Source organism: Myxocyprinus asiaticus, chromosome 45 (genome assembly GCF_019703515.2).
Source record: "Myxocyprinus asiaticus isolate MX2 ecotype Aquarium Trade chromosome 45, UBuf_Myxa_2, whole genome shotgun sequence".
Lineage (NCBI taxonomy): Eukaryota > Metazoa > Chordata > Actinopteri > Cypriniformes > Catostomidae > Myxocyprinus > Myxocyprinus asiaticus.
This window is the reverse complement of record NC_059388.1, coordinates 27066657-27087955: the sequence shown is the minus strand read 5'-3', so window position 1 is coordinate 27087955 and position 21299 is coordinate 27066657. Positions and strand designations below refer to the sequence as shown.

Sequence of the window (21299 nt, the reverse complement as noted above, 5' to 3'; positions counted from 1 at the left end):
GTAAATTCTAGAGACTGTTGTGCGTGAAAATCCCAGGAAATCAGCAGTTACAGAAATACTAAAACCAGCCCATCTGGCACCAACAATCATGCCACGGTCCAAATCACTGAGATCACATTTTTTCCCCATTCTGATAGTTGATGTGAACATTACCAGAAGCTCCTGACCCGTATCTGCATGATTTTATGCACAGCACTGCTGCCACACAATTGGCTGATTAGATAATCGCATGGATGATTGTTGGTGCCAGAGGGGCTGGTTTGAGTATTTCTGTACCTGCTGATCTCCTGGGATTTCCACACACAACAGTCTCTAGTATTTACTCAGAATGGTGCCAAAAACAAAAAACATCCAGTGAGCGGCAGGTCTGCGGATGGAAACACCTTGTTGATGAGAGAGATCAACAGAGAATGGCCAGACTGGTTCGAACTGACAAAGTCTACGGTAACTCAGATAACCGCTCTGTATATTTGCAGTTAAAAGAACATCATCTCAGAATGCTATTCTGAAATGCGGGTTGGCGCTGTTTTGGCAGCACGAGGGGGACCTACACAATATTAGGCAGGTGGTTGTAATGTTGCGGCTGATCGGTGTATATATATATATATATATATATTTATTATATATTACAACGTGCAAATTATTTATATCTAAGTACATTCGTCAACAACAGTTTTGGTTGCACACCTCAAATAAAGCAAATATTGGCCTAAAGTAATAGGCAGTGAAATAGCAACATTTGTCAGCAGAGAAATGAAGAAAATTATAGTCAAATAGAAGGAAAAATATGTACAGTAAGATCAAGCATAAGTAAATAAGAAGCAGAGGCAGTGGAGGAAGTGTGAGCAGCTTGGATAAAAGATCAAATACGCTACGGGAATTCAGTTATTTCAGGTCGGGGATAAATTGGGACCAACTAATATTACCCATTCCGAGATCATCATCCTCCAGCCCGGAAAAGCTGATATCCACCAGGATTTTACTCAGGCTGTCATTCAATGTGTCTAGGACAAGCCCTTCGGTCAGAGAGCGGTTGGCAGCCCCTACCTGCAGCTCTCTGGAGCAGGTCGGGGTGGAACGTCTCGGCGAGGGGCGGGCGTTGGTGAGTAGCTCTCGGGGTGAGTTGAAAAGAGGTAACTCCTTAAAAGGTGTGCCGTTGAAACTAAATGGAGTGTGTTCATGTCGTTGTGGAGTGAGCTGTGGCCCGCTGGGTGTACGGATGGGGCTGAAGTCCAGCACACCACCTTTTCCAACAGGAGTGATCCTCCAGGGCTCCAGAGCTGCGGGCAGCTTGCTAGGTGTCGAAGAGGATGGGTGGCTGCTCTTTATGGGGGTTTTGAAAGTGTACTCTCTATAGGGGCTATCAGGTTCGAGTTTAGGGATGGGCTGAGGTTCTGGGTCAGGCTCCGCCTCTCGTGTGTCCTGGAAAGCGGAGACGTCGGAGACCACGCCTGAGTCAAAGAGAGTGCTGTCGGGGTACAGCAGGACGGGTTCCTCGGTGGCTGGAAGGACCAGACGTTGTTTGCGGCGAGAGCTGCTGTTCTCTCGCTGCCTAGTTTTAGGGGGCGGGGCTACAGACACTTCAGGAGTAACTGGTACACACACAGGCTCTTCCTTCAGCTCCTGAGTGGCAGGTGTACACAGCATCACTGAGTTCATGTCGTTTTGTGAGACCTTTCAGAAAACAAATACATTAGACACTCCTGATTTTATTAATTTCCATGCCTTTTCCATGTAAACAAACCCTTTAAATATTTATTAAAAATCATTCCAAAAACCAACTATCGGCACCGATTAATTAGTAAAACTGATATATCGGTCTACCTCCTATTGTATTATACATATTTTTTTGTCATTATTTTAATATCATATATATGATATAGGAGGTAGACCGATATATCAGTTTTACCGATTAATCGGTGCCGATAGTTGGTTTTTGGAACTATCATTATCTACAAAATCTATGCCGATAGTTTTTTTTCCAAATATTTTTTTTTTTATTCCTCATCAATAAACCTGGTGAAACATATAGATATAAACTCTATATCTGGAGAATTTATAGGCTGTAAAAAGCATCATTTGGTAAATACTTATAAAGAGCATTGTAAGTTAGCCAAGTCTCTGTCATTTCAAAATAAGAGTCCCCTGTGGATTTCTTGTTTGTATGGACTTGTTTAAAGTTGAATGTCCCCCGTAATGCACCATATCTTAATTTTTCTACTTATTGAGATTTTGGGCACAATAAACTGCTTTTGAGATTTTGTTCATTTTGGACTCTTGTACCCTCAATGTCTGTGCCCTTCATAGTAATACTATCGGCCGATTAATTGGTTATCTGCCTTTTCCACCACTTTAGTTACTGGGATTGGCAAAATCCACTATTGGTCGACCTCTAAATACAATTAATTGTCATGAAAATAATGCCACAATGCAAACAATCTTAAGGGTCCTAAAAGAGGCTCCATTTCCTTAATGACCAAATTTATTTCTCTTTTTCTTTCTTTTGGTATTGGGGTTAAATGTAACCTGGATATGTTCTTTGCGAGATTCACCTGGCGAGACAGGTATGTTTTACCTTAGGGGCAATCCGGACTCTCTTGCCTCCGCCGCCAGAGCTTGGAGTGGAAGAACTTAGAGGTTGTGGAGGGGTGGCGAGAGAGACGGGGCTGGAGGTGGGCAGAAAGAGCGATGGAGTCAGAGGAAGCTGGATGGGAACCAAGTACGAGTCAGTCCGAGGCAGAAGAGGCTTCATTTTCCTCTCTGAGGGCAAGCAGAGAAAAACCACAATCAGAACACAGCTTGGATAAATAAACAAGAAATCCATCTTTCTCTCAAACACTCACCTGTGCCATGTGCGGGCATCACTTTCTTCGGCTCTGCTGTAACTTTCTTCTGTTGCTGTGGAGACAATGAAGCTATGCTTAGTTTTAGATAAACTATGATGTAAGATTTATAACTGTGCCCTGAACGCTGGCTGTCTGCAATCTGCAATTCAATTGAAGGGATTGGAGAACTCACAAAAAATTACAATGCACAAAATAAGAGGTGGTTGAACCGCTTAAGTTGAACTTCCTTCCTGTCTGTCTGGTGGATGAATTAAAGAAGGAAAAGAGGTCTTACTTGTTGGAAAACAACTTGTGTGGTCTGAACGCAAGTCACAGGGTCAGCCAAAGGCTGTAGGAGTGAGCCAGGAAATGAAAAAGATAAATTTGAAGGATTTTAGACAGTCAGAAAAGCCCATTGAGCAAAGCAGCAACTCAGATAAGGGACTGCTTACTAGGGCTGGGTTTTGATAGATTTCTCTTGGCGATTCTGATAAGACTGTGATACATTTGAGAGTGTAATTCATGTTGTAAATTATACAGAGAACCTTCAAATTTGGTAACTTATGAAAAGATTTATTTTGCAAATTAACAACTGGGCCTGAACTACGCAGTTCTTTTAACAGCTATAATAATCAGCCAAAACTAAAGTAAAAGTAAAAGCCTGATCTTGGGATGTGAAAATGTAGATCAAGATCAATTGAAGATTAGATATTTTACCCAGCCCTACTGTTTACAAACAAGACAAGCATTTACTATGAAGTGATTGTAATTTTAAAAGTTCAGGGATGAGATCTACAGATAAACACACACCTTATACACCTGGTCCAGAGTGAGACAGCGGTTTGCTTCTGGACGAATTGTCCAGTAGGAGATCTTGCCATCAGGAGACGTCTCACGGACAAACATGTCATGCAACGACAGATTGTGACGAATAGAATTCTAATAAAAAGACAAAACAAATCAGAAATATGAAGCCTAAAAATAGTAAAGCAAAGGAACATGTTCAACCCACATTCAGTTATTTTGAATTTTAAAGTTACCTTCCACCCAGGTTTTGCAACGTTTCTGAAGTATGGGAAATGGTCTTCAATCCAATTGTAAATTTCCTTCAGGGTCATCTGCCTGTTTTTCTTGCTGTTAATAGCAAACTGGATCATGGCCATGTAGGAATATGGGGGTCGCTCGGACTGAGGGTCTTTCACCTCCTCTGGTATTCTGGGTAGCTGGAAAGAGAAAAAATTATTGTATTGAGCTATTTTAAATTTAAGTCATAGTTTCACGGTAGGAGCTTGAAAAGCCATAAAATTAGCTGTTAACATGAAGTAACAATGAATGAACAACACTCACAGCAATTATTGAATAATGGTAATTTCTATAACCAGTATTTCTCAGATACTAATCTTTTTTTTTTAACATAAACATTGTATACATTAACATTAATGCATTCTGTACTAACATGAACAATAGTACATTTATAAATCAGCGTTTACCAAGATGAATAAATACTGTAAAATACTATTGTCCATTTTACATTCAAGATAACAAATTCAGACAAAACTGAAAATTCCCTCATCATTTACTCAGCCTCATGCTATCCCAGATGTGTATGATTTTCTTTCATCTGTAGAACACAAACGAAGATTTTTAGAAAATAATAATAATAATAATAATTCAGCTCTGTGGGTCCCTAATAAAAGTAAATTAGGGCCAGAACTTTGAAGGTCCAAAAAGCATATAAAGGCAGCATAAAAGTTATCCTTTCCAGTGGTTAAATCCATATCTATGGAAGCTATATGATAGGTGTGGGTGAGAAAAATAAATAAATATTTAAGTCCATATATATATATATATATATATATATATATATATATATATAAATCTCCCCTTTCACTTTCTTCATCTTTTGTTATAAAGAATGTGACTTGCATTCTCTGTGCATATCACCACCAACTGGGCAGGGAGGACAATTTATAGTAAAAAAGGACTTAAAGGTGCTGTAAGTGATTTCAGCCGTTCTACTTCCACCAGACTGAACTGTTGGATTAGCCACGCCCCCTCTTTCCAAAACCCAGAACTCCAAAGATACCAAAATGAGCTTTATTGAGAGCAGAAACGGTTGTTAAGAAATGACAGTAGTAAAATAGTGCCCTCAACTGACAACTATTATGAACAACATGGCATAAAATTGCATTATAATTCTCATGAATTCGCTGCAACTACAATACTATTAGAACGCGCAAAATGATTGACAGGCAGAAAGCGTCATTGACTGCGGACACATTTTTGTTTGCTCTTTACAGAGTCTAGAGTTGTAACAGAGACCGGTGAGATATCTCAGGACACTTATTTCATTAATATCTTTCAGGGAGTGGGAACATTTTTGCATACCTTTCCATGAAAAATATTGCTTACAGCAGCTTTAAATATTGATCTGCTTCTCACCCATACTTATCAAATCCCTTCTGAAGACATGGATTTAACCACTGGAGTCATATAGATTACTTTTATGCTGCCTTTATGTGATTTTGGAGCTTCAAAGTTCTGGTCACCACCATTCACTTGCATTGTGAGGACCTACAGAGCTGAGATATTCTTCTAAAAATCTTCGTTTGTGTTCAACAGAAGAATGAAAGTCACACATCTGGGATGGCATGAGGGTGAGTAAATGAGAGATTTTTATTTTTGGGTGAACTATCCCTTTAACTAATGTTTACGTATAAAACCTTATTAGCGTTACCAAAAAAAAAAAAAAACCTTGTTGACATGAACAGTCCCATAACACCCTATACTAACTAATCTAGAGTGATTTATTTGATGTTCTGCACCTGTTGAAGCTGATGGCAGCTGCTTGGATTGTTCTTGCTGGGGCATTTCTGGTCCGGTTCTGATCCAAGCCCATCGCTGCTCATTTTTCCCAGCCACTGGATGTTTGTCAGACTGTCATCAAGTGGGCAGCACTGCGTCTCCTTTTTTACTAATGCCATAGAAAAGAACTCTTATGAAAAAGTAGATCATACTTGACGGTTTCCATTGTCATCAGCTATATTAATTCAATAATTTGTGTTGCAAAACACTTACGAGTTTTTAAAGTGGACTTAGCTTCCATAGTGCCCTCTGATGTCACACCTCCCTGTGTTCCTGTTAGAGTCAGACCACCTTTCCCAGAATCTGCCCTGGTTTCCGTAGAAACATGCCCAAGAGTTTTACCTTCCTCATCCAAACTGGTGCTGCCACTAAGCAGGATAAACTTGTTGCGCCCCTGAGGGCCACACTCCTTCCCTTTGGTCGTCAGGGCACTGATGACACTCTGAAGATCAGCGGCCTTCGGTATCACCACCACCTGTGTGTCGGGCATGGTGGGGTGGTCCATGATGCGGATGCCATCAGGGAAGCACCGGGCGGTGGAAGGGGTCGGTTTGGCCTTGCAGCGTGGCCCGTCCGCCTCATCGCACCCAGCATCAGATTCACTCTTCTGAAATGGCAGTTTCCTCCTCTTCAGGATGATGGGTCTTCTTGGACTGTCCCTCATTGTTTGCTCTGATCACAGCAAAAGGGCTTGTTTGATGACTGTCTAACAAAACAACAACAGATCATAGGTTAATTACTTATAAAACTCACTTTTCACTCTTTTCACAGTGCATTAATATGAAGACACTATTCAAAACAAAAACAGTAAACAGCGCAGCAGATGCTAAGAGCGACAGATGATATCTATAATGATAAAAAAAAAATGCAAATTCCAATAAAAAAAAAAAAGGATACATTAAGACTCAAAGTACATCCGTGCATACAAAGTTTATAAACTCATAAAAATATCATATATATATTTGCTGATCGTGGCCAAATCTTACGATAGCAGATCGGTTCGTCTAAAAAAAACGACTTTTTTGTTTTGTTTTTTGGCTAACGACTTTTTAATGACGCATTTAATTCTAGAATATAAATACCGTTACAAACGGATTATATTCAATCTGATGCGTTGTTATTATTTTTGTTACTATTATCATGACAGATCATTTAGGAACAAAAGACTTCGCACAATGCAGGTCTGAAATCCTATCTGCTTTTATTTTGCATTATATTAATTTCTGCTAACTTGATAGCTGTTTTAAAACACATTAGATCTAATTACTGTCTTATAAATTAAATAATTAACAGACTAAATGGTTAATGTATAAAGGATCTTTCTTCATTATCGGACATGCGGCCTAGTCATTCATCTACCCAACTAACCTTCTGTGCATTTTAATATATTAAATAATAAAACACATATCAAATCATACGAAGCGGATCAAACCTTCATATCATGTCAGCCGTGCAGACGATGGTTTATGTGGGTTAATCTGGCAGTTTTGAGGGGTAACAGTATATTCTGATTTAGGTAAATAAAAGACACAGGTCCTGGGACTCTTGTGCGCATTTGGAGAGATATTTGAATTTTGGCGCAGAGCTGCTGAGCGCAGTCACGTGATCACGCCACGACCAATGGAGAACACACAAGGGGCGGGGCCATTGAGCGGCTAGTGTTGCTTGGTTAATAACTTTTTCCCATGGTGAGCTAAAGTCTTCCTCTAGGGGGCGCACTGTGTCTCAGGAAGAGCCACATTACAATCTAAGAATATGTTTTCTATTGTACGCTAAAATTATAATCGTTTAAATTGTGTCAATCCAAATATCGGCAAACAACACATAAACGGAAACCTACTACAGCAATTTCTGTAAAATAATTGTAGGAATTGCCTTATCACTAATGTGATTGGTTCGTCCTCGCCAGCGCGGAGAAAGGTAACAGGTACCACGTGACAGCACCGTCAACACCGCTTCAGCAGTGATCTTGACAATATTTTACAGCTGAATAATGGCACTGAGAAACAACATGTTCATTTAAAATTTAAAATGCACCGTGAAGAGCTAAAATAAAATTATTTTTATTGTGAGTTATGCTACCTGACCAATCAGAAATGGGGTCAATAGGCCCCACCCCTTTTTAGGTTTCGCGTTTGTTCAAACTGGGATTCGATTTATTTATTCTGTATTTCTGAGGAAGGGCGTCGACGAGTGTGTAAATGTGGAATTAACTTTCCAATTCTCCACTGTATGTTGAATGAAATGCGAATAAGATTAGATACCAAGTTATGCTTGAATTTTGGGTTTAAGGTTTTGATTGCATGTCCTTAATTTGTCAGATTTTGTCTTGGAAAAGAAAAGCATTACGCCCGAATAAGGTCTTGAGATTAACAATAGTAGTAGTAGTTGTTGTTGATGTTTCTCAGCTTGTGATCTGATCTTGTTTTCTCCCCATTTAGTTTATCATGTCTTCTAATGCCCCAAACTTCACGAAAGAGTGGTGAACCCAAACAGATCTCAGCTGTTATTTGAAGAGGTGCCCATTATTGGACCAAAGCATGACTATGGGCCACAACAACGGAGTGCCATTCATCCCAGGACATTTTTGTCAGAGAAACAACGGCAACAAGGTGCACCATGTATCTCTTGGGTATTTACATGCTTGGCAATCTAAGCAGCGCTTTTATGTTGAGTTATAAGACTTTGAACCAATTTATGGCAATAATCTTTATTCTTTGTTTGTAGGTGTATCCACAATTTAATTCGTGGTTAGTCGAGGAAGAGGGAGGAAGATCCAGATGGCATCAAGAAGTATCTCAAATGCAACGTCAGTCTTGTCATTGCCTCAACATAGAAGAACAACAGTTTGCAAATATCATCCTTTGTCCTTCAACGAAACCATGCCAGTTCCACAGCAACGGTGCAAAAATCTTTGTACAAAAATGGCCCTTCGGGTAACCAAGGAAATCAGGCATTCACAGGGTAAGAGCAAGAGGCCAGTTTCAACAGACAATCATAAAGAGAAGCTTCTAGAAACCCCAAGACGGATCCCCTCTATTCTGAGAGGGGTGGATAGGAGGGCGGCTACGCGTGTTGTAAAATCCACAAACTCCAGGCATACAGAGGATTCAAAGAACCTGCATTTCCACACAAATGGTAAAGAGGTTACTGAGGGCTCTGTTCACACCTCTGTGTCAAAAGGAAGCCAGACACCCAACACAAGCTCAGTTCCTGCACCCCCAAAACGTAGAGACGCCAGAAATGGCACATTGTTCCAGCACTTCTTCACCCGAAGCCCTACATCTTCTCTTTCTCCAAAACCCGGCAAAGACTCCTCCACATACTCCAAACACAAGTGTCCTAGTTAAGGACACACTTGAAAAAGACTATGGGCTCAGGGTAACATGGAGGTGTAGGAACGCTTTGATGAAATTATTAATAAACAGAGGACAGCTTCTTCTCACAGAGGCAGAAGTTGCGAATGAGTGGACTTAGGCCATGAATTACCATTTATTATTTATGAGTTGATGAGCGAGTGTCATGATTTTATATTTGGGAAATCATGACAACTTACATTTGAGATTTATTTATAATGTATGCTCACTTTAGAAGTGAAGGGTTAAAGATTTAATGTGTCATCTCATAGCAATCTATATTTAATGCAAGCACTGCTGCTGCTATTCTGAATGTTGCTGGACACTGATTAATTATTATTTACTTAAAAGTGTAATACATGTACACACACCGATCAGCCACAACATTAAAACCACCTGCCTATTATTGTGTAGGTCCCCCTCGTGCCGCCAAAACAGTGCCAACCCGCATCTCAGAATAGCATTCTGAGATGCTATTCTTCTCACCACAATTGTACAGAGCGGTTATCTGAATTACTGTAGACTTTGTCAGCTCGAACCAGTCTGGCCATTCTCTGTTGACCTCTCTCATCAACGAGGCATTTCTGTCCACAGAACTGCTGCTCACTGGATGTTTTTTGGTTTTGGCACCATTCGGGGGAAAATTCTAGAGTCTGTTGTGTGTGAAAATCCCAGGAGATCAGCAGATACAGAAATACTCAAACCAGCCTGTCTGGCACCAACAATCATCCATGCGATTATCTAATCAGCCAATCATGTGGCAGCAGTGCCGTGCATAAAATCATGCAGATACGGGTCAGGAGCTCCTGTTAATGTTCACATCAACCATCAGAATGGGGAAATAATTGTGATCTAAGTGATTTGGACCGTGGCATGATTGTTGGTGCCAGACGGACTGGTTTGAGTATTTCTGTAACTGCTGATCTCCTGGGATTTTCACGCACAGCAGTCTCTATAATTTACTCAGAATGGTGCCAGAAAAAAAACATCCAGTCAGTGGCAGTTCTGTGAGAAGAATAGCATCTCAGAATGCTATTCTGAGATTCGGGCTGGCGCTGTTTTGGCGGCACGAGGAGGACCTACACAATATTAGGCAGGTGGTTTTAATGTTGTGGCTGATTGGTGTATTATTTTGTCTAAAGTTATGGAGAAAATGGTTGCTTCTCAGCTTCTCCTCTTTGGCCACGCACAATCTCTTTGAATATTTTCAATCTGGTTTTCGTCCTCTACACAGCACTGAGACTGCACTCAGAGTTGTTAATGATGTACTGATGGCAGCGGACTCTGGAGCCATCACTTTCCTGGTGCTTTTAGACATCAGCTCTGCTTTTGGCACTATCTCTCATAGCATAATCATCACTAGGCTCTTTGCAATTGGCATCTTAGGCACTGCTCTTTCCTGATTCTTTTCTTACCTCTTCAGCTGCCAACACTACATTTCTATATGTCAGTTTAAATCTAATTCTGTTCCTGTTTCTCAAGGTGTCCCACAGGGTTCTGTACTTGGTCCTTTGCTCTTCATCACCTATATGCTTCCCCTAGGTCACGTCATTGGCCATCAACTTTCACTGCTATGCTGATGACACTAAACTTTATATCAGCTCTAAGCACACTGCCCCCTTCCCCACAAGTTCCCTATCTGAATGTATTAGGACATCAACTCATGGTTGACCAGTAACTTTCTAAAACTCAACACTGATAAAACTGATGTACTGATAGTTGGGTCTCCCAAGTGTTTTATCTCATCTCCCTGATCAGTTGGTCGATATAAATGGTGTCCAGGTCATACCCTCCGCTATTGTTCGTAACATTGGCATTATCATTGACCCCACACTCTCTTTCCACACTCACATCTCTCTCACAAAAACTGCTTTCTATCATCTCCATAACATTGCGTGACTCCACCCCATTCTTAGTACCAAAGATGCATCCTGTTCACGCCTTTATTAATTCTCGACTTAACTATTGTAATGCCCTCTTTTCCGGCCTTCCGACTAAAACAATAAACAAACTGCAATACAATCAAAATTCAGCAGCTAGGGTTCTCACATACTCAAAGAAATCCTCTCACATCACTCCCATACTTTATAGGCTACACTGGCTGCATGTCTCATATCATATCCAATACAAAATTCTCCTTTCAATATTCAAAGCTTTACATGGTCTTGTCCCCTCGTCACTGATCTCGTCCGCCGCTACACCCCATCCCGCTCACTCAGGTCATCTGACTTGGGCCTACTATTCATTCCACGTTGCAAGCTGACCTCACTAGGTGGTGGTAGGATTTTTCGCACACTTGCCCCTTCGCTTTGGAACTCTATTCCTCAGTCCCTCCGTGATCTCACCTCCATACATGACTTCAAAATCAATCTTAAAACATATCTCTTTGACCTATGCTTCTCTGACTCTTAAATTGATTTAATTTTTTTTAATATATATATACTTTGTGTTTACTCTCATCCTATAAAGTGACCTTGATTTTGAAGAAAGGCGCTATATAAAATAAACTTATTATTATTATTATTATTATTAAAAGTCTAATGGAATCCGTTTATTTCCATTAAAGGAGTAGTTCCCCCCAAAATTAAAATTCTTTCATCGTTTACTCACCCTCATGCCATCCCAGATGTGTATGACTGACCTCTGCTGGACACAAGAGATATGATAAGTGTGGGTAAGAACAATATTTAAGTCCTTTTACTGTAAATCTCCAGTTTCAGTTTCAGATTCTTCTTTGTTTTTTTTGGCGATTCACATTCTTTGTGCATATCGCCACCTACTGGGCAGGGAGGAAAATTTATAGTAAAAAAGACCTAAAAATGTATCTGTTTCTCACCCAGAAGTAATATAGATTTCTTTAATGCTGCCTTTATTTGCTTTTTGGACCTTCAAAGTTCTGGTCACCATTCACTTGCATTGTATGGACCTACAGAGCTAAAATACTCTTCTAAAAATCTTCGTTTGTGTTAAGTGGAAGAAAGAAAGTCATACACATCTGGGATGGCATGAGGGTGAGTAAATGAGAGAATTTTTTTTTGGGTGAATTATCACTTTAATTACTTGTTTTCGAAAAGGAAGAATCATGCACTTTGTAATACATTGACGAGATAAATTCAGGATCAACACGGTCATGGAAAACATGAGAGAAAATTAAAACAGTGAGAAAAAAAAAGGTAATTTCCTTTGGTGTAATTTCTGTAATGATTTTTTTATGTTCTGCTCTTAAATATTTCATTGGAATTATATTTGTAAGTGTTTGTGTTCTGTAAAATTGCCCACAAGACAATGTGATAACGTTGTCCGTTGAAGATCCTATTGGAGAGATTTGCACATTAATAAGTATAATTGATTACATGAATTTATTTCAAAGATTGATTCCTGACATATAAATGGAAATATGCCCTGGGAGTACCGGGTATCAACCTTAAAGGACTTTTAACCTGACGGGTTTTGCGGAAGTGACGCTTACATAATAAATATGATGCACCTGTAGTGTGTAAATCCGTTCAGTAAGCTGAAATTTTGCTTTGTATTATTCCGAATCATATTTCGATATTAAGTTTGTAATGCATCTAGTGATCAATAGCAGCCCACGATGAGGAGCAGTTCGTCCGTTTCTCTGGCGGCGGGTCGCGGTTCTGGCTCGGTTCGTCTGATCAGCCCACCTACATGCACGTTAGCAACTCATATTGACGCTGCCATTGAATATTTAATGGTAAAGAAAGACTTTCAGGCTGCTCTGGACACGTGTGAGGCAGGACTGGAGAGTTTGAGTTCTGGAGAGCAGGAGGACGGTTGGTGGGTTAAATTAATACCAGACTGACAGTACAGTATTCATACAATACATTCAACGCACTTATTAATGTTTAATCCTTGTGCGACCTTCTGGACATTTTTGTCTTTTTCATTTTTGTTTATTCGATCATTTTGGCTGTGTTGATGCCAACGGTATAAATGTTGCCAAAGGTGTGCATTTTTGGGGGAGTTTTGATATTCCAACCTCATTTCCTATAATACATCATAATACACTGTGTACACAAAATAGTTACACTCAGGACCATCAGGACAAAAAGTTCCCCACTGAAACCCACTAAAACGGCAATATTTGATCCCAGTGCCGTTAAAGCATAATATCATGAATTCTTTGATATTATGCTTTCATTCTGGAGCCCTGGCTTCAAAATTTAAATGTTTAATATTTTCCACCAGATTTCTCATGTTTAGCCTATGGAGCAAATACATGCTTTTTTCCTATTTTCTGTTTGCTGTATTACAGAGCACTGCAGGCAAACTGAATCAATGGTGCAGCTAAAATTGTGTGGGTGTGTTGATATTGATGTCAGAGTGTGTTTTGTATGTGTGTATTGAGAAATTTGTGTGTGTGTAAAAAAAAAAAGTGGCATTATATTAACAAATTGGCATTTAAAGGGTTAAAATCCTGAAAATGAATGAATATTTGGTAGTTATTATCAGGACTGATGATGGTTAAAAAAATCTCAAAGTCAGTGAAAATGGAAGATAATATTAATATATAATCTTTTTATGGCAGTTTATTGACGCTGGCATTTTTGTCCTCTTAAGGACCTCTGAGTAACTTTTTTATTGATGCACAAGGGTTAATAATAGTAATATTTCTGTACTTTTATTGTAATTCTCCTAGCCTTTTGGGTTTCAAATCAGTAGCAGGATCTCAACTACCACAAGATTTAACTGTATTACTGTTACCATTTCAAACAAAACACATCATAGATGTTTATCATTACAGCCTCAAGCATGGAGAACTGAAAGCAGCTTTGACTATAGTGGGGATTCAAGCATTGGCTGAACTCAATCAGTGGCGTGGAGTGCTGACATGGGTTTTGCAGCAATTTGGAGAAATAGAGAAAATCCCTGCCAAAATTATCCAGATGTGGTAAAATAAATCTTTCAGACTGCCATATAGTATCACAAATAACGTTAAATAACAATTTGAATGTTGGTTAAGAGCATTATATCAGTTACTAATGGCAGATTCACTTTTTTTTTCTAGCATTCTGCTCTATGTGAAAGTAGATGAGCGAGCAGTGATGAAGGATGCAGTCTGTGATTGGCTGCACTGCTCTGGTAACATGAGCCAATCAGGGTTCAGCACTGTGGCTGAACTGTATCTCCGGCACATACTGGTACCGATGGGCCAAACATCTGAAGCTCTGGAGTTTCTGGACTGTGATGTGGGTCGAGTCGCCTTCACTGAGGAACAGAGACAAGCTGCCCAGTGTTTAGTGGACATTCAAAATGAAGAAAATGCATCATTGTCCAATCCAAATCCTGAATTTGTAGTTGCAGCTACAACAACTAGTGTTTCACAACAAGGTGACTCATTTATATCCTGAGTCAAATTACTCTGTTTTCCTCAAAAGTCAAGTCTTCACAATGTAATTTGATTCAAACTTTATGGTTGACAAGGAAATGATATTTACACTAGCAAATTATGGATGGAACAATTGATTTGTGTGTGTCTGTGTGATTGACAGATAAGTTGACGCAGTGGTTGAATTCTATAATGAGGTTGTTACACAGAGGGCTCTCAGTAGCCAGTATGAGAATTAGGTCTTTCTGTCTGCGAAGAGTTTTTCTGGCGTTAATGCTACTCTACCTGCTTCTTGTCCGTGTGGATCCAGGTAAGACAACTACTGGCCCCAGTTTGGCGAGTGTCCAAAGTAAAAGCTCTGATAATGATTGTAATAAAAAGATAAATAAAGAATAGCATAGATCTAGTTCACAGTTTTTTTTTTTTTTCTGAAATCTCTCTCCTTTCTCAGCTCTACCTTCAGCATTCCCATGGCTGTTCCGCCTACATGGACTTCTTCAGCAGACTTGGAACATGATGTTTGGACCTTATTACAGAGCCAACGCCCAGAATTAGGATAGGATCAAATAGGAGAAAACTGAGGAATTGGGTTCCTGTCCTGAAACTAACAGTGAAATGATGTCTAAAAATTATCGAGATAATATTACATGCAAATTTAATGTAATTTTATTTGTATAAAATATGTTGAAATATTATAATTGTTATTGCTTGTATGAGTTTGTGTGAACTTTGCCACTGCAGCATGTAATTGCCTGACGATGTGTAGTCATATACAGTTCATAATAACCTTAATGAATGTCACTAACCAGCATTGTTTGATGCTTAACAATGCAGCAGTTCATGTTCATCCTTACATGTCTAACTATTTAAAGAAATATTCTGTGTTCAATACAAGTTAAGCTTAAGCAACATTTGTGGCAAAATGTTGATGACTTCGACTTGTCCCTCCTTAAAAAAAAAAAAAAAAAAGCAAAAATAGTAGGAACAGTTAGGCACTTACAATGGAAGTGAATGGGGCCAGTCAGTAAAGGCACTTACAGGGTAAGTGAATGGGGCCAGTCAGTAAACGTTAAAATACTCACTGTTTCAAAAGTAGAGCCACAATAAGTAAATAATATACGTGTTAACATGATTTTTGTGTGAAAAAATCACTTACTAACCTTTTTTATTTGAAGTTCTATCCAATTTTACAACTTTGTTGCTATGACGACATAACGCCGTTAACCCTAAAACGACTGTAAAAACGATTCAAACCAATTTTTCAGCTCAATTAATACACAAGTTACAACAGTAATTAATGAAAGTGCTTTTTTATATATATATATATATATATATATATATCTATCATATATAAAATTATGACCTTTAAACCCTGCCATTAAATTGGCGTTATAAGTTTTTTAGTGACAAGTAAAAAAAAATAAAAAATAATAATAATAATAAAAATTGTGGTAACCCGGAATATTCCTTTAATATGTATGTTAATGGTATGTTAGCATTTAAAAAAATTAAAAAAAAAATATATATATATATATATATATATATATATATATATATATATATATATATATATATATATATATATATATATATATATATATACATATATACAATTAAAAATAAATTCCGTCAACCTGGTGTTTCCATAAACGTAAACTAAGCATATGCCACGTGCAACTGAGTTAAGTTTCGTTTCAGTGACCGAAACTGACGCATGAATCGAAAGTGAAAGTAAAAACATCAGTCTCTGTTTACGTCATTATGAGAGTCCGAAGATTGCTATGCAACGCATAAAACTGGATGTGTCTCTTGAAGAGGATACATATCGCTTCAGGTTAGTGCAACGTTTTAATGTTCATATTTTTGCTGCAGTTGTGAACCTGTCTCATTCACGCCAACAAACAGCTTTCCGTAGATGCAGCACAACAGAGAAGCTTTTGAACCTCATACATGTTTGTGGATTGGGGCATCCTGGACTAAAATGGCCAGGAGACCCATTCGTTATTCGCGCTCCTTATCATTGGACCATTACAGGGCTTCTGGTAGGTTACAGTACTTTATAAGAAAATTACACCTAAATTATAACATTTTACTATATAACCTATTGTTAACAAATAAACATTCACAACCATTTTTATAATGTGTTGTCAATAATTATTAAAAAATAAAGTTTGCATTCGAGAGTGCAGTTATACAGGTACTGTATGTATAATCTAATGCTGCAACTAGTCAAATGATCTGTATCTTTTCCAGAAGTTAGAGGCCTTCTCAACTACAGTCTGTCCTGTTGTGTTAATGCGTTGCTTCAGTCCTTTTCTGCCACAACTGAACTTCTGGACATACTAAAAAAGTAAACCTGCATTATTTATCTTTCTCTATTGGATTTAGAATAACACAGCAGATAATTTTTGGTCCTTATAAGAGCTACACACTTGCAAAGTATCCATGGTGTTCTGGACCCATAACAGTTACTATACTGTACCTAAATTTTATATATATATATATATATATATATATATATATATATATATATATATATATATATTATTATTATTATTATTATTATTATTTTTTTTTTTTTTTTTATAAAGATTGCATCCATCAGATAAGACTGGGCGAAATAACATCCCCCTGCAGTTGAAGAATACCCTGTGTGCCATGAGAAACACTTCAAATCCTGAACCACACAGATACTTCCTGGACTGCCTCTACAGTCACACCATACGCCGTATGCATCTGGCTAAATTCATATTATCACACATTTACATGCACACAATTTTGTAATTTCTGGGCACATTCTGTATTTGTGCTGAAGGGTTCACTCAACAGGATGCAGATGAAATCTTCCACATTATACTCAATCTCAGCCAAAATCAGATGCCTGATCAAGACTTGGTGGGTTCTAATACTGACTCTAATGTCTGGTCTGGTAATTAATTAACTCAAATAATGAGGGGTTTTCTGCATATTCACTGCATGAATTTTGTTTAGGGTGAACTGTGTTGTCTCTGTATAAATGCTTTGAGAATATTCAAATATATATGTTTAAAGTCTTTATTTTACTCTCTTAGGCTCAGGAAATCCGCAATCTCTATGACATAAGAATGGAGACCCAGGTGATGTGTTCAGAGTGCACATATGTTCAACGAGTGCCCAGCTCTTCTTTCAGCCTTCCCTTAGCAATATTTGAGGGTGTAAACACTCTGGTAAATATTTCCTACATTTTCAAAAATTAAAGTGATAATTTACCCAAAAATGAAAATTCTCTCATTATTTACTCAATCTCATGCCAGCCCAGATGCTCTTTCTTCTGCTGAACACAAATGAAAATTTAGCAAAAATATCTCATCTCTGTAGGTCCATACAACGCAAGTCAACAGGGTCCAAAACTTTGAAGCTCAAAAAGCATATAAAGGCAGCATAAAAGTAACTCCAGTTATTAAATGCATGTCTTCAGAAGCGATATGATAGGTGTGGGTGAGAAACAGATCAATATTAAGTCAATTTGTACTATAAATCTCCACTTTCAAACAGCCCTCCTAAGTGCTCTTCTCTCTTAAGAGTTCTTCTTCTTTTGTTTTTGCCAATTTGCATTCTTCATACGTATCGCCACCTACTGGGCAGGGAGGAGAATTTATAGTAAAAAATGATTAAAATATTTAAATAATTCTCACCCACTCCTATCATATCGCTCTTGAAGACATGGATTTAACCACAGGAGTCATATGGATTACTTTTATGCTGGCTTTTATGAGCTTTAAAGTTTTGGACCCTGTTGACTTGCATTGTGAGGACCTAAAGAGCTTAGATGTTCTTCTAAAAATCTTAATTTGTGTTCCCGCAGAAGAAAGAAAGTCATACACATCTGGGATGGCATGAGGATGAGTAAATGATGAGAGAATTTTCATATTTGGGTGAACTATTCCTTTAATTATTCATGTTCCAGTGGATGGCAGAATCAATCATTTTACTTTTCATCATTGATACTGTTTGTATGAGGTTTTTATGAAGTAATTTTGCATGTAATTTACACATGGTCTTAAGCAGATGAAATTATCTAATTACTTCAGGAGAGCTGCATCCAGTCTTTTTTCCAACGGCAAAACCTGCTGGACGGTGATAAGTGTTACTGTGACAGGTGTGGGCAGAAGCAACCGTCCACACATGTAAGTCCTTTACTAGTCATTTTTTACCATTATCTAACAAGATAATACAGTATTTTATAAATGAATTATAAATTATAAATTATAGAGAAATTTCAAACTAAAAGCTGATTGCACAGTGTCTGGGTGCTTGTTATAATACAGTTTAGTAACATTCAGGTGTTGTTAATATTGGCAATATGGCAATATCAAGTAAGAATTTAACTAGATTTCAGCACTGAATGCAAACTAAGTAGTCTGGAATTTTACATGGGGTTTTATAAAAGCATGTTTTGATTTTATCTGTCCTTTAATGCAGGAGTTGAGGCTTGTCTCACTGCCTCAGATTCTGTGTGTCCACCTAAAAAGATTCAGAAATGTCGGTGGATTAACCAGGAAACTCTACAGCAGAGTCACCTTCCATGAAACACTTAATATGGGCATTTTTGCTGCTGAAGGACAATCAGAAAATGTAAATTTTTTGTTGAATACAGAGTGAGCTTTGGTACTGCAGTCATAATGTTAGGTTATTTAAGACCACTTGATTTATGTATGTATGTATGCACTTTATTACCTTGTTATAGGTGGTATCTGGTTCTCCCCAGGCTGATGAGAATTATAGACTCTATGCAGTTATAGTGCATATAGGATTTGCCATGTCTGGCCACTATACTGCTTACATCCGTCCCACTCAGGACCTGACATGGTACTATGCTGATGACAGCACTGTTCATCCAGTAAGAGACAATGATAAACTTGATTTACTGATCGGTACTGATTTTATCCTAAACTTAATGGCACTGAAATACATTAATATCAACACTGACTGTTTTAATTATTTTATTTATCTGTCTCAGGTTTCCTGGGCGAATGTGCAAAACACATATGAAGGGTAAATTTGTAATACATTTTCATATTTATTCGCTTATACTTTTTTCATCTCACTGGAGACATTCCAAAGGAGTACAAAACACTAACACTTAAAATATTTACTTTATTTTCTGTCTGTTTTTCCAAGACCTCTTTTTTTAATTATGATTTTGTACATTGTTTTAGGAGTGAGACAGCCTACATGCTTCTGTACCGGAAGATGAGCAGGAATGCACCTGGAGAACTATGAGGAACACTGCAGCCCTCTAGGGCTTCCTAATCACAGAGCATTATGGTTGAATGCACAGAATATTGCTGTAATAGGACCTAAGTCTTTATATTTAATATATATTATCTGTCTTAAAATGAAAAGAAAGTTTAAGAATGTAAATCAGTATTTTATAAATATTCATGTTAATTTGGGTTCATATAGGACAGTGTGTTGGATTGCATTAGTCTTTTGGCATTGAATGTTTTGTGGGGGGTTTTAGATATTGCTCAATAAAAAGAACAATATGTTTTGGACTGAAACCCACAGACGCATGCATCTAAAAACAATGGAATTAAAATATACTGTGCTAAAAAAATGCTAATTGCGTGGAAACACGTAAAAATCACAAGCTGCATATTGGACTTTTATTTTGAAAAGCCATCACACCATTTGACTCTTATTTTGACACACAGCAAGAGTCATTATAAAACCATGTTGGTGGAAAAGAAAAGCTGGAAATTCAAAGTTTTGGATGGAAAATACCTAAGATGACAGAAGAAATGGAAATAAATAAGACTTCCATTAGTCCAACAGTACCATGGTCAACAATTCCTCAATGGTTGTTACCACAACCTACTGTAGAAATGACACTGTTAGATAAGGAAAACAAGGATCAGTGGTATAAACCAAATGTCCAAATAACATATAAGTACATGCAGGATAATTATTATAGCTATGTCCATATATATTCAGATGCATTGAAAAATCTAGAAAACAAAGTAGGTGTGGCATTCACAGTTCTGAATTTCAGTATTCAGGTTAATAAAAGAATCTCAGATATTTATCTTTCAGTGTACACTGGAGAAATGGTAGCAATCTTAATGGCTTTACAGTGGGTTGAGGAAAAAAGACCATTGGGGGCTCTTATATGTTCGGACTCAAGTTCATCATTAAAAACGTCATACTGAAAGTAGAGCAGACGTTTTGATTGCGATACTTCAAACAATATATAGGATTAAGATGATGGGATTCATTCTAACTTTTTGTTGGGTACCAGCTCATGTAGGGGTAACAGGAAATGAGATGGCAGATGAGAATGCAAAAGAAGCCACAAAAAAAAAAAAAAAAAAGAGATCTAGACATAAATGTAAAATATAGTAAGACTGAAATGAAAAGTATGATGAGTACTTAGCAAAAACAATGGGAGGAGGATAGAACTGGAAGATGGTTTTATAACATTCAAAGAAATGTTGGTAAAGGTAGAGTAACAGGGCGAAATAGAAGAGAAGAAACAATTATCTGTAGACTTAGATTTGGTCATACAGCATTTAATAATACAAAACACTTTTTTACCCAGTTTAAAATGATGTGTTATCCTCAGTATTTATATACCTGTATCTTATTACTTTATGGCCATAATATGGAAATGCGTGGAATTCATTAAGAAGTACAGTGCAGACCTATTGAAAGATGTGTGTGTAGTAATTTGTGTTGATTGAGAATTGCTTGCTCTGGATGTGGTATAGTTCATTATTTTGTGATGTATTATATCAAGAGTGTTTGTTTCGTCTGTTTTGGGATTTTTCCTGGATCAATCTCAGGATCTAGAGAGAAAAAGACAAAATGAGCAATCCACTCAGAGGAGAGATGTTCAGATTGTACAAAAATGTAAGAATCATC

The 21299-nt window shown here is 37.8% G+C and overlaps 3 protein-coding genes across 6 annotated transcripts; 2 read left to right on the top strand and 1 right to left on the bottom strand.

The window, feature by feature from the left end:
• Positions 1 to 545: 545 nt before the first annotated feature.
• foxm1 (forkhead box M1) lies at positions 546 to 7259 on the bottom strand. Of its 3 annotated transcripts, none has more exons than XM_051688216.1 (9): positions 7123 to 7259; positions 5904 to 6396; positions 5651 to 5799; positions 3866 to 4048; positions 3636 to 3764; positions 3121 to 3174; positions 2844 to 2898; positions 2576 to 2760; positions 546 to 1674 (listed from the first exon to the last, which is right to left on the bottom strand). In XM_051688216.1, exons 2-9 carry the CDS (start codon positions 6352 to 6354, stop codon positions 886 to 888), a joined length of 1995 nt encoding a protein of 664 aa, XP_051544176.1. In that variant the 5' UTR covers positions 6355 to 6396; positions 7123 to 7259; the 3' UTR covers positions 546 to 885. The 3 variants fall into 3 exon arrangements, with proteins under 3 accessions (XP_051544176.1, XP_051544175.1, XP_051544177.1); XM_051688215.1 differs by having other exon boundaries at positions 5904 to 6392; positions 7123 to 7244; XM_051688217.1 differs by lacking the exon at positions 3121 to 3174 and having other exon boundaries at positions 5904 to 6392; positions 7123 to 7244.
• A 5255-nt stretch (positions 7260 to 12514) lies between these two features.
• On the top strand, positions 12515 to 15724 carry LOC127435078 (peroxisome assembly protein 26-like). Its single transcript, XM_051688242.1, has 5 exons — positions 12515 to 12844; positions 13812 to 13958; positions 14076 to 14398; positions 14560 to 14706; positions 14848 to 15724. Exons 1-5 carry the CDS (start codon positions 12642 to 12644, stop codon positions 14949 to 14951), a joined length of 924 nt encoding a protein of 307 aa, XP_051544202.1. The 5' UTR covers positions 12515 to 12641; the 3' UTR covers positions 14952 to 15724.
• A 357-nt stretch (positions 15725 to 16081) lies between these two features.
• Positions 16082 to 19939, top strand: LOC127435077 (ubl carboxyl-terminal hydrolase 18-like). 2 transcript variants are annotated; one of them, XM_051688241.1, is made up of 11 exons: positions 16082 to 16230; positions 16302 to 16438; positions 16653 to 16746; positions 16988 to 17124; positions 17212 to 17291; positions 17468 to 17602; positions 18467 to 18562; positions 18858 to 19010; positions 19123 to 19275; positions 19396 to 19430; positions 19595 to 19939. In XM_051688241.1, the coding sequence occupies exons 2-11, from the start codon at positions 16312 to 16314 to the stop codon at positions 19656 to 19658; spliced, it is 1074 nt and encodes a 357-aa protein (XP_051544201.1). In that variant the 5' UTR covers positions 16082 to 16230; positions 16302 to 16311; the 3' UTR covers positions 19659 to 19939. The 2 variants fall into 2 exon arrangements, with proteins under 2 accessions (XP_051544201.1, XP_051544200.1); XM_051688240.1 differs by having other exon boundaries at positions 16650 to 16746.
• The last annotated feature ends 1360 nt before the right edge of the window (positions 19940 to 21299 follow it).

Bases quoted from the DNA above. Each gene is read 5' to 3' on its own strand.
- foxm1 (XM_051688216.1), bottom strand. From the start codon at position 6,354: ATGAGGGACAGTCCAAGAAGACCCATCATCCTGAAGAGGAGGAAACTG. The intron at 2,899-3,120 runs GTAAGACCTCTT...TTGTCTCCACAG, and splicing joins CACAAGTTGTTTTCCAACAA to CAACAGAAGAAAGTTACAGC. The intron at 1,675-2,575 runs GTAAAACATACC...GTTTTCTGAAAG, and splicing joins GAGTCCGGATTGCCCCTAAG to GTCTCACAAAACGACATGAA.
- LOC127435078 (XM_051688242.1), top strand. From the start codon at position 12,642: ATGAGGAGCAGTTCGTCCGTTTCTCTGGCGGCGGGTCGCGGTTCTGGC. The intron at 13,959-14,075 runs GTAAAATAAATC...TTTTTTTTCTAG, and splicing joins GCCAAAATTATCCAGATGTG to CATTCTGCTCTATGTGAAAG. The intron at 14,707-14,847 runs GTAAGACAACTA...CTCCTTTCTCAG, and splicing joins TCTTGTCCGTGTGGATCCAG to CTCTACCTTCAGCATTCCCA.
- LOC127435077 (XM_051688240.1), top strand. From the start codon at position 16,312: ATGCAGCACAACAGAGAAGCTTTTGAACCTCATACATGTTTGTGGATT. The intron at 16,439-16,649 runs GTAGGTTACAGT...TATCTTTTCCAG, and splicing joins GGACCATTACAGGGCTTCTG to AAGTTAGAGGCCTTCTCAAC. The intron at 19,011-19,122 runs GTAAATTTTTTG...ACCTTGTTATAG, and splicing joins CTGAAGGACAATCAGAAAAT to GTGGTATCTGGTTCTCCCCA.